At 33.5% G+C, this 13,166-nt stretch overlaps 2 protein-coding genes across 2 annotated transcripts; both read left to right on the plus strand.

Annotated features, from left to right (window-relative positions):
• On the plus strand, positions 1 to 6,304 carry LOC133195953 (protein rolling stone-like). Its single transcript, XM_061331937.1, has 4 exons — positions 1 to 145; positions 2,450 to 2,678; positions 4,076 to 4,189; positions 5,620 to 6,304. The coding sequence occupies exons 1-4, from the start codon at positions 47 to 49 to the stop codon at positions 6,084 to 6,086; spliced, it is 909 nt and encodes a 302-aa protein (XP_061187921.1). The 5' UTR covers positions 1 to 46; the 3' UTR covers positions 6,087 to 6,304.
• A 3,856-nt stretch (positions 6,305 to 10,160) lies between these two features.
• On the plus strand, positions 10,161 to 11,824 carry LOC133195340 (leucine-rich repeat-containing G-protein coupled receptor 4-like). Its single transcript, XM_061331184.1, has 2 exons — positions 10,161 to 10,175; positions 10,478 to 11,824. Exons 1-2 carry the CDS (start codon positions 10,161 to 10,163, stop codon positions 11,822 to 11,824), a joined length of 1,362 nt encoding a protein of 453 aa, XP_061187168.1.
• The last annotated feature ends 1,342 nt before the right edge of the window (positions 11,825 to 13,166 follow it).

Genomic DNA, 13,166 nt, shown 5'->3' on the forward strand with positions numbered 1-13,166 from the left:
TCCCGGAAAAACAGACCATTGCAATCTACAGAAAGCAAGAGATGACATGACAGACAAAAATGCTAGAATGACTTGTCGACAGCAGCTAAGGCTCAAAGAATTCGGACTTTCGCATCAGCCTCCAGAGGATTTTGTTCGACTAGAGGTGGGAGTTTTTTCTGATATTTCAGGTTTTTCCGTTTAATTCTTCTGTGCAACACAAGGAAATGCTAATATTTATCGTTAATGGATTTTCAAAATGTAAACGTCGTGTATTAAAGCTCGAGTTGATGTTGAAATTTTACTTGACTTGTCCTATCTGTAATTTATTATAACTATACATGTATAACTATTATGTATCTATAAATTTACTGAGTATACACATAAAAATAAAAACTTCTTTTTAGTCTGAAAGGTTATAAAACTGAAATATTAAACAATTATCATTTTAGAAATCTGAATGAATATATATTCATTTTAACAAATACCAAGTATTTCTTTATTGTAAACCTAGCTTATAGCTATTAATGCCCGGAACATCATTGGAAAAAAGTTTCAAATATCTGATAATTAAATATTTGAATACTCTCCATCTTATCATATCTAAACTAATTACGCTGAACAAATAAATCTAAACTTCAAACAATTAACAATCGTGAACACATTGCCTCGTATCAGTGACCTATTATCTGAAACTCATCTGGATTGTTTCAAAAGAATCTCATTTTGAACTCTCGATCAAGTCTCGTGTTGTTTAGGTTAGAAAAGAGCATACTGTTCGAGGCTCTACTCCATCGTAACTACTTAGACGTGTAACTGACATCACCTTTCCCGTGCACATATTGTATATAAGTATTAAATAAGTAGTTTCCTGTTGCAGTTGGTCATCGGAATCGATACTCTCTATCCCGGAAGTCCCGCTGTGTTTAGTAGGGACTGTTAAGTCATTAATCTCTCAAAGTCCGAAAGTGGGCACTTAATTCAGCGCCCTCTACTAGATAATTTGAACCATGACATGACATTAACGATATATTGTGAGAATATGTTATATTGATATATCACTGCATAAAATATTTTTAGGCAGATAATTTTATAGATTATACATGTTAAAGGCAGATGAATAATTTTTATACGATTTACTTTTATTTCACAATTTTCCTCTTCAAAATAAATGAAAGACTAAATCAAGCATACAAGGTATAAAGACGAGAACAGAAAAGTAAAGACATTTAAGCCTCAAAATGTTCTTAACTCCCGATACATCCGTAGAACTAATGGTCTATTAAATATATATGTCAAGTTATGAAAATATGAATAAGCACATTTTTATCAAATAATGCAAATATACCTGAATGTAGGAATTGACAATTTACCCATGTCTGGACGTAAAACCCTTTATTTTATATTCAGCCGATATATGGCCGAAATATTGCCGACTTGGCGTTAAACAAAAGTCAATCAATCTTTTTTTGAATAAAACGCTGTGGTTGTATACTACCACACGTACAAAGCTAACGAATAAACCTGACGTAATCAAACAATTAACTTTATAATATTACTTTTTTAACAGTAAAATGCTTTCTTTGTTTCTTAATGCAGGAATTACGGTTGCAACTATCGCAGAAAAATACATAATATGCATAAGCGGGTTATGTAACTTTTTTCTGTGAAGAAAGATTTTATTGTTTATTTTTATGTCTGTTTAAATAATTTTATAAAATAGGTTTAAGTACGGCAAATATTGTATTATTGTTCTGTACGTCATGGTATGTTTCAATGATGGAAGAGCACAGTACCTTAGAAAGCTTTCATGAAGAAATCTTTGAAAAACCGGTTCTAACTAAGAATTAATTAATGGATTTATTACCCTATTAAAAGAGAAGTGGTTTTTATAAGAAATAAAGTAGAAAATATTCAGTGGATGTAAATACATGTGTATATTTACATCCAATATCCTTTATTTTTCTTAAGAAAAGTCATTGCCGTTATCAATCCGTTAACAATAAACTAGTTAGAACCGGTTTTTAAAGCAATCTGTTTGAAGGATTTCTGCAGAAATGGGCCTTGCCCTTTCCATCAATGTAATGTATAGACCAATGATACCAGTTTTTACGCCCTTTCGTCCACTTTATACAAATAATTTATATACAACTTGTACAGTTATAAATATAAACAAAAAATGTCTTTATTTAATTTTTGTAATGCAGGTATAATAACAGTTGCAATCACTGCTGAAAAAGTTACATAGGATTATGTATTGTTATTTTCTGCGATGTCGCAACCGTTTTCCCTGCATTATTATATTAATTCTATTGTTTAAACAATGCATTTTATTTACAAATTTTCGAAATCAACAATTTACATGGTATTGTCGTTTATTAATTTTTAATCTTTTTTTATTTTTAAAGTTGAAAATAATTGCATGACAAATCGATGAAATTAATAAACGACAGTATAATTGCCTTTTCAGTTTTGCCCCCCGGTTCTATATTTACCATGGTCCGGGGTCTGGGCCCTGTACCACTTTATCTGGGTGTGTTTGGAAGGATACTGGTGGTCCCTGAAATCCCATTACGTCACACTTGACTGGTTCCGACAACTCAGCAATGTTGGATACACAGTGTTGACAGCTTTCACTCTGATTGATTTCTTCATAGCTTCATATACATACTGTCTTAAGCATCGGATTGCACCAGAAGGTATTTCATAAACTACAAAATACATTTACATGTAATGAAATATATGGAGATAACGAACAGTAATCAAGCTCAAAAGTCCATTAAACAATACAAATTTTGGAGCAGAGCAAACACGGACCTCTAAAACATCAGAGGTGGGATCAGGTGCCATGGAGGAGTAAGCATCCCCTGTCGACCGGTCACACCCGCCGTGTGCTCCTTGTCATGATCAGGAAATAACGGAAAAATCCGTCGACAATTCAGTGTGTAAATAATGGCCTAACAATTAGTATGAAAAACGTCAGTCACATTTGACTTAATGAAAGACTGTATTTGCTGACAAAGTCATGGTATCGACCATAGAACTTACGAAATGATGACTTTAAACGAGACTGTTGATATTCTTGTTTCATCAACTTGTTTGTCAATAACTTACCTCGTTTAAGAAATTGTTCATACGTAGAGCATGCTCTTGCGTATCGAATCAACTGAGAGATCGTACAAATATTTTTGAAAATGTTTAAGTACTTTTTGTAGCATCTGCTATTATATTCAAATAAATGGAGAGACAGAATCCTTTTGGGCTATATATGATTATGTTGAGAAAAGATATTCATATGCTCGATGCATAGCTTCATTCTAAGATTCCCATTATATTATCTTATTTTGTTTGCTTTTGTTTTGTTTTTTTTTTGTTTTTTTTAATAAGGAAAAATTCTGAGTCCTTTCAAAAACAAGTATTCTCAGCATGCGCGGATCTAAAGGGGGGGGGGGTCGGGGGGTTATAAAAAGTTATTAAAAGTATATACTGAAGCAGATAAAAACGACTTTGGACCCCCCCCCCCCCCCCCGAAAACGTGGCCCCCACCATCACTACCACGAAATAGGTATTTTTAACATTTGGGACATGGAGTTAAAGTTTTTTTTATTATTTTGTTGTTGTTGTTGTTGTTGTTTTTTTTTTTTTTTTTTTTTTTTTTTTTTTGGCTTGTCAAGGAATTTTTTGTTTGGATTTTTTTTGAGTGGGATGCCCCCCCCCCCCCGGAAAAATTCCTGGATCAGCGCATGCTCAGAACTTCTGTCTACAGTATGATCTGGTTCTATCAACCCCCAGAGAAAGTAATAAATTATTCAATTCATATTACATATTTATATACATGTAGTACTTTAAGATATAAAATGTATGTATGTGCACAAACTAAAATGAGATTTGCCGATATCAACTACAGTCACTTTGAAACTGTTTATATGCACTATGATTAGTTCTTAAAGTTATACCATCGCTTGAAATATTAAGTTTACCTGTTTTTTGTCTTTAACTGGATAATATTCAATTTCCTGTTGAAATACTAGAAGAAAATATTTGAGTTTAAATATAACAATAATATATGTTTACATTAACATAATATTTTTCTCAGATGCTGAGTCAGATTCCATGCGGTGGTACCATAAACTGTCCTGGGTGTTGTACAATATATCTAATGTTACTGCTGTCATGGTAACCATAACATACTGGGCACTTCTTTCCAAAGGTATTTACACATCAGAATATGTTAAGGGGCAAATAAAATATCGCTTTAAGGATGTACGTTTCCCTCAGTAAGGAACTATAACTCTTGAAATAACCAACTTGATGACTGAGGCTTAAAATATAACTTCGAATTAAATTCGAATGTCTGTAAGATTTGAGCTATTTTTGAAAACCTTTAGAAGAGAAGTGATTAAAATGTATTGTTATACCTTTAAAAATTTGTTCCTATGTAAATCAATACTAATAAAGGTCTAACATTTCCAATGTTTTACTGAGTGGGCATAAAAAAAATCGGTGTTTGACCGCGGAGTAAGCTAGGTGTGTTCCCCGAACGGCTACTCGCAAAAAACAACAAGTAATTATCACACTCAATTAAGAGGCCCTCGAAGGGGTACTGGTAGATTTACCTGTATTTACCTGGATAACCAATAATTGATAAATCAAATAAAAATATGAAATTTCATTTTTTTTCATTAAAAAATATTTTTAAAAACCCCAATATTTAATAAATAAATTTAAACGAACAAATTTCAAAATATTATTAAAACATATTTTATACATTGCTTTGTATTATTGCACTTTTAATATTATTGTACCTTTATTGATATTTTTTCAAACTGTTAAATACAATTGATGGGGAATTTTTTGAACTTGAATTGGGGGTCCAACTTTTTCTCAACTTTTTTTTTAAATACATTTCCTAATCTCCATGACTTAACTGCCACAAGAAAAAAGTGTGTGGGGTAGGGCAGCCTTTCAGTAAACATTTTCAATATTAATCTTGTTTATGTTCGTTGGTGTTCGACATACATGTATGTCAAAAAAAAAATAAAATAAATAAATAAAAGGTATTACAAAACATTTATTGACTGTGTTCTCGGGCAAAATGCGTTTTGTCGACCCCTCGAACCAAACTGTTTGTGTTTGGTTCTAGGGTCCGACAAAACGCATGTTGCCCGAGAACCCAGTCAATAAATGTATAGTATTTGCTCCTCGGGTAAAAAACAAACACAGGGTTTTACAAGACATTATATCTTGTTTACTTAAGTATTTGCATAACAATTATATGTGAGTTAAACACATTAACATTATAATGAAAAGCAAAATATGTTCGATGCTTTTACACCCCCTTGTTAAAAAATTTAGATTTTCTCAAGGAATTAAACATTTAAATATTTTACGAAAATCTAAAACTTTTTCAAAACTTTTGTCTATCGAAATATTTGTTGACCAGTTTTGTTTTTTTTAAATATTTCATTCATTGTAACATAAATTTGGATTGAATAACAGGCATGAATGTCTAGTATATTCGCTCTCTCCGCAGAATATGGTACATATACATATATTAAATCATACATTTAACAATTTGACTTACGAAACAATTTTATCCTCTTAGTCTTGTACATGTATTTATTAAATTTCATTTTCCAGCTGGATCAATAAAAGGCAGCACTATCAACAAACATGGAATAAATTTTCTCTATACAATCATAATTATCATCGTGTCTAAAAAACCAATCAAACTACAGCACGTCTACATGCCAATGTTGTTCAGTCTGTGTTACATGATATTCACAGCCATCTACTTTGCTGCCACAGGGACCAAAGTATATCCAATATTAGACTGGAATAAGCCAGGGACGGCCATTATGTGGGTTGTTTTATATTTATTTATCTGCATACCAATTGCATATGTTTTGTTGTTTGGATTATACAGGTTAAAGTTATATGTTAAAGGAAGACTTGTAAATTCACACGACCAATTGCCTAAGGAGAATGACGCCACACCTAATCAAAGTGATCTTTCCGGAAGGAGTGAGGAAGCCTCAACGGCTCAATTATTACCTGTTCCCAAAGGAAGTGTAGAAAACAATAATCTCGAAAACGTGCAATTTTAATTAAGACTGGTTAAAGTTTCATTTTACATGATTGTACTATAAATTTACTTATTTTCGTGGGTCCAATTTAGTGCTTTGGGGAAAAATATTGATTTGTGGAGATTTGATTTCTTGTAGTTGAAGATATGAACACGATAATGTAATATTTCGCGGAGGTAATGAATTGGTTGGTCTCCTCATACCACGACGAAGCGAAAATTAACCCCCACGAAAATTAGGGATTTCAAATTACATGTACTTATCTTTTTCATGTTTCTCTTTTTTATAGTTTTAATTTTTTATGTTTTATATATTAATCTCCGGACTGGAGATTCACTTGTTTAATAAAATAATCCAACACAATCCTAATTTCACAAATAGTATGATCTGTCCCTTATACATGTACAAGTCATTTTCATGTACACATATAATTATTTTGTCGAGTTCTGGAGTTGATATTTCCGTTTTTAGAGCAGTATGGCTAAGTGCTAAATCATACATGTAGTCAGGAAAGCGATTAACATAGCATAATATTGCAGAAGTTTTTCAATTCCTTAAAAGTAAACAACAAAAAAGACATTTGATCTTTTGACCAGTGTTCTGTTGCTATTTTAGTAAACATGTAACTTGCATATATGCGAGTTTTGCTGCTATTTTGTGCATGTATTACTTGTGTATTCCGAAGTATTCACAACCGGAATCATCAGATCGTTTTCTATAACTTGTTGAGTTTCATCTCAGTATAAGTGCTTTATAAGTGATATTCTTAATAAAAATGAAATATTTGCATCTGCAAACATCATTTTTTTTTTTGGTATCCTGATATACCGGGGATTCTTAGAGATTGGTGATCATACCCAGTAAATAATTATTTGCGGTATAATGCAACCGCAGAAATTGAAAACGCAGAAATTAATTTGCTATCTTTTAGGGGTTAAATCGCAAAAATTTCCAACCGCAGAAAATACCCGTTATACGGTATGATTTTGGAAAATCAGAAACACGTCCTTTTAACAAAAATACATTTTCTGCCTGTACCAAATATGAAAATTATCAACTTCCGTAAAAAAAATTCAATGATTATGGAATTAAAATTTAATTATATGAATAGATATGTTACAATGACTTGACTAATTCCATTATTGGAAACAAATGTTTAATTAATTTCACATCCTGAAACGCTATAGTGAAACACGTGGGGTATATAAGGAAGCAATGCACGTGTTAATTACTCGACTTTTTATTAAGATTCAAAAATGAATAAAGTCATATTTTTGTCTCAAGTGTTAAAAATATTTTTTCTCATATAAACGTGCATTTGAGAAATGAAGCCAAAAGTATAGGGAAAAAAAATGAACATTTATTAAGAATGAAATTATGAGGTTCATTGGTCCTCTAATGAGAAATAAAACTATCACTGGGAAATTAAACTATTATTTCCTTTAAGTAAATACGATTTCTTCATGTCAAATTTTGCACTGCAATGTATGCTGAAAATATTTGCATTCCAGTTATACATAAAATCCTAAAAATCAAAATCTTATATGAGTAAACAAAGGGGCGATGATTCTTAAGCCTAATGATTATCTATAATATATGTTTAATTGGAAATATATATTTTTCTTTTTAAAACAGAAAATGTCCAATTCCATAATATATAGCAGTCTTCAATGTATTTCTTTTTACATTTTTAGGTCACCTGAGTCACTCAGGTGACCTATTGCCATCCGTTTTTGTCCGTCGTCGTACGTCGGTCATAAACTTTTGAACATTTTTAGCTTCTTCTCTGGAACCGCTCAACCAATTTCAACCAAATTTGGTATATAGCATCTATGGGTGAAGGGGAACAAAAATTTTGAATTTCATGGTCCCTGCCCCCCTGGGGCCTGAGGGGTGGGGCTAAAACCACCAAAAATAATGCAATCTTTAAAAATCTTCTTCTTTACTCCTGGACATCAAGCAGACAAACTGTTGGCATCATTGTAATAAGCATGGAGCCCTCTACCAAAATTGTGAAATTCATGGCCCCAGGGTGGGGCTATATAGATCATGTAGTGAAAGTGCATTATTTCTTTGAAAATCTTCTTCTCTGCTCCTGGGTATTAAATAAAGTTACTAAGTATATAGTTATGATGAGCAAGAGTGCCTCTTCCAAAATTGTGAAATTCATGGCCCCAGGGTCAGGGGTTCTGGTATTAGGGCGGGGCTCTATAGATTATATAGTGAAAATGCATTAATTCTTTGAAAATCTTCTTCTCTGCTTCTGGATATTAAATAAAGTAACTAAGTACATAGTTATGATGAGCAAGAGTACCTCTTCCAAAATTGTGAATTTCATGGCCCCAGGGTCAGGGGTTCTGGTGTTAGGGCGGGGCTCTATCGACTATATGGTGAAAATGCATTAATTCTTTGAAAATCTTCTCCTCTGCTCCTGGGCATTAAGGTGATAAACTAAGTACATAGTTATGATGAGGAGGTGGGCCTCTTCCAGAATTGTGAAAGCCATTGCCCCTGGAACAGGGGTTCTGGTGTTAGGGCGGGGCTCTATTGATTATATAGTGAAAATGCTTTAATTCTTTGAAAATCTTCTTCTCTGCTCCTGGGTATTATTTAAACAAACTAAGTACATGGTTATGATGCATAAGGATGCCTTTTCAAAAATTGTGAATTTCTTGGCCCCAGGGTCAGGGGTTCTGGTGTTAGGGCGGGGCTCTATTGATTATATAGTGAAAATGCATTGATTCTTTGAAAATCTTCTTCTCTGCTTCTGGAGATTATTTAAACAATCTAAGTGCGTGGTTTTGATGCATAAGGATGCCTTTTCAAAATTGTGAATTTCATGCCCCAGGGTCAGGGGTTCTGGTGTTAGGGCGGGGCTCTATAGATTATATAGTGAAAATGCATTGATTCTTTGAAAATCTTCTTCTCTGCTACTGGAGATTATTTAAACAAACTAAGTGCATGATTATGATAGACAAGGATGCCTCTTCCAAAATTTTTAAATATATGGCCTCAGTTTTTGGGTTTCTTGAGGAGGGGGGGGGGGGGGCTCTATTGATTACATAGTGAAAAAGCATTAATTCTATTAATCAATTAATCCTGTCTGCTCCTTAGTGTTGAGCTGATAAATAAATTGCTTAGCTATGATGAAAATGGGAGCTTCGAACAGAATTTTTAAATCTTGTGGTCCTAGGGTCAGGGGTTCTGGCATAACGAGAAGGGGGGGGGGGGGCTTTTGATAATATAGTTGAAAAGTGTTAATTCTTTGAAGTTCATAGTTATGATGATGAGGGTAACTCTTCGAAATTTGTAAATTTCTTGACTCTTGGTCTTGGGTTCTGGTGTTAGGGTAAGGCTTTGTTGAATCTGTAGTGAAAATGCATTGTACCTGTGAAATTCTTCTCTGCTTCTGGGCATATTGGAAGCAAACTGAGTAAAAGTTTAAATGATATGAGTAAGCGTATTTCTACCAGATTTTTAAACATCTGGACCATTGGTCCAAGCATTCTGGTCCTGGGCAGGGCTCTATTAATTTGTATTCTACTGAGAGAAGTTATTCCCCTTTTCCATTCACCTTTGATAATTAATCACTGTAAATAATGTATTTGAAAGGTTAATAGAATAAGATAATTATGCAAGAATGTTTATCGTATAATTAAAAAAGTACTTTCTTAGTTTTAATAAACAGGTAGACCTGTAAGTAATAGATAAATAAAAATGAGACAAAAATAACTTATCTTATTAAAAGTTCTTGAAAGACCATAAGAGAGGTCAATGCTAGAGGTCTTAATATGGGATTATAAATAGAACAGAAGCACTTATAGTTTGTTAATAGTCTGCATAGAGTTAAGTGGGGGACAGATTAGAACTTAATTTATGAGTTGATACTGAATACTAGACTAATTATTTTGTTGATCCTGATCTTCCTACTTCTCTTGCTTTAGGGCAACAAAGCTTCAACTATCAGTGTATTTAACTTCTAAATTGTTGTATTATACTCAGGTGACCGTTAAGGCCCTTGGGCCTCTTGTTCTCTCTTTATGTACATTTGGTCTTATCTTTCGGAGAGAGGTGAAATTCATCGAAAAGGTCAACATGAAGATAATTCTTGTGAGTATGTAGATATAATAGGCACAAAATAATTCTTATTAAGTTACTGACCTACAATTATAAGTACTGATATAAAATTCAGAAATACCTTGACTTTAAAAGCTATTCATCCTACACACCGTATATTTACGATCTTTTGATAGACAGTGAATCTGGAAGACATGATGTCTTTCTGCATATAATTTCAAATATTTGTACTTCTTCTTGACCATACCTTATCCATGAGCTAAATCTCTCAAACGTGAATTGGAGTGAATCAGTTAAGGAAAAATGATTTTTTTTTCTTTTTTACATTTCAATAGGTCCATTGTGCTACCTTGATTCTCGTTCATATACCTGGCTTCTTCAGTCTATCTGTCCAGTCGTGTCCACTTCCGCCACCATGCGAGTGTGACAGGGAAGACCCTATCGTTTACTGTCGTGACAAAAACCTGACTTCTATTCCCAATGTCACAAAAGCTGACGGTTTGTGGGCATTCTATCTGGGAGCGAATAAGATCACTCGAATTCCATCCAGAAGTTTTGTTGGAGTGACGCTTCAAATGTTGATTCTTGACAGTAATGAAATTAACAGCATTGATGATGATGCATTCGCGGGAAGTGAAGATAGTCTGCTGGTCCTTCATCTGCATTATAACAGATTGAAGGAATTACCGACGGCTGTTGGTAGTCTGAGGAAAATTATGGGAATAAATTTACAGGGAAATCCAATGGCGGATTTCAGGGATGAGGTGCTGCAGAAAGTGGCATCCTCTTTGCAATTTATAAGCATGGGGTCTGACGCAATGCCAAAATGGCCCGACAGTATGAAATACCTACCAAATTTAATTTCAATAGATCTATATGATGTTACTTTCCCTACAATTCCTGACAACGCCTTCCAACTTTATAGGAAGAACATGTCATTTCTTAGCTTTTATAATACAAGTCTGATAACCTTACCATCTTTTAACGGACTAGACTCTTTAGGTGACTTACTTTTTCAAGGTAACAAAAACATCTCTGCGAATGCTATTTCAAACTCTGCGAAAAGCGGATTGCCAAATCTAATGCATGTCATTTTTGAAGACAACAACCTTGAAACAATTCCGAATATCTTTATGAAATCTCCTAAACTCGGCGCTTTGACAGTTTCCTCGGAACCTATTGCGTATATACGTGATGACGTCTTTCCACCAAATGTATTCTCAAATTTCATGTACCTTTTCTTCAACAACACGAAACTCACTCGCGTTCCATCGTGTGTTTCCTCTCTAGCAAGCATCGTCCGGCTCCAAATTACAAACAGCAAAATTACAGAAATTGCTGACTCCGATTTTGGAGGTATGACAAAACTCGCCTCGTTATACCTGTCCGGGAATCCAATCACCCAGGTATCCAAGGACGCTTTCATGACCATAAACCAACTCACAGATGTTCGATTGGACAACACGAATTTGACCACCATCCCTACCGCCATCATGAACATTAAAGCGCTTCAAGATGTTGATCTCTCCGACTCTCCTGTGCGGTGCAGTTGTGGAGGTCTGGGGTGGATTAAGCATTGGAAAATCAAGCCGGAAAATCTTGAAGTATTTGGTGACTGTGTAAATATTAAGACAAGTTTGATGACATATATTAACAAAGAGGTAGCAAAATGTCCGAACTAGACTATATAAGAACATGTACTGGTATATCGTCATCTTGTCTCCGATATGTACTATATATATATATATATATATATAAATATATACAATATTTTAATCAAACCAAAGAATATCCATATAAATATGAAATGTGAATTGTTTGTCAACTGTCTACATCGACAGTAGAATACAGTGGAAACTGTCTACCTTGTAAAATCGAAAGTACGTTAGAATGGAAACTGTCAACTGCATGTCAACCTAGTAAGGTCGACATTAAATTATATACAAGATAAGCAATTAGTTGGTGCACTCAAGGCCACTCATCAATAAAAATCAAATTAACTGAAAACTGCACTATATTAGCATTGTAATAAGGTCGGTAGTTAATTGGAATGAAAACTGTCAACTGCCAACTGTCTAAGTCGACAGTAGATTAGAATGGAAACTGAAGTGGAAACCAAATTACTACTCTCATATTTACAAGGCTCTGCATTGGGACTATACATTCCCTTATATTGGAGTTAACAACTACAATAAAAGATAAAGAAGAAGTGGTGCCTGTAATTTGAATATTTTATCATAAGTATAAAAGTAATAAGGTCGAAAGTAGATAAGAATGGTATCTGTCAACTGTCAACCTTGTAATATGGTCGACAGTAATATATGATCAAACCCCAAGTTTTTTATGTACGTAAAGTGTTGTAGACAAATGGAAACCAAATTACTACTTTCATATGTATAAGTTTCTGCATAGGTACTACGTACATTGCCTTATATTTATACAATATAAGGCTATGCTACAATGTAGTACCCGTTTTGAATATGCGTTATTTACCCAGAATACACATTTAAGAATTCCTGTCAAATATATTGGATAACATATGCATGTATAAACTTCCATTGTCTCCAAGAATATATCAAGATTAGCAATTACATTGTTGTTGGCGTACTCATTACGAAGTGCTAAAAAGATGCATATGCATGTAGATAGTCATTTTCTCATTGTCAGACACCATTTATTTACCTCAATAACAAGGATTCTGGGTTCCACGTCATCTTTTTAAAAAGACTGGCGAAAGATTTTTTTTTTTTTTTTTGACTTTTGAAGCAAAATAGGAAGATACATTTTACGTTTGATTGCTGCAAATATTCTTAACGTATAAAAAATTAATCAACAATTTAAATTCGCTTAATCAAGTAATTGTATTACTATTTTTTAAAAGGCTACGTCTTCTATTTTTTATAGGCAGTGCCCGCTTTTCCTTTTTTATCGGGCTCTGGATACTAAAATGAACCAATTTTCGTTTTTGCACAATTTGAAGAAATTAAGCACATTCGTCAGCTATTCTGAATATGTAAACCTTTT

The sequence above is a fragment of the Saccostrea echinata genome, unplaced genomic scaffold, assembly GCF_033153115.1.
Source record: "Saccostrea echinata isolate AGI-Se365-2 ecotype Australia unplaced genomic scaffold, CSIRO_AGI_Sech_v1 ptg000029l, whole genome shotgun sequence".
NCBI classification, from domain to species: Eukaryota; Metazoa; Mollusca; class Bivalvia; order Ostreida; family Ostreidae; genus Saccostrea; species Saccostrea echinata.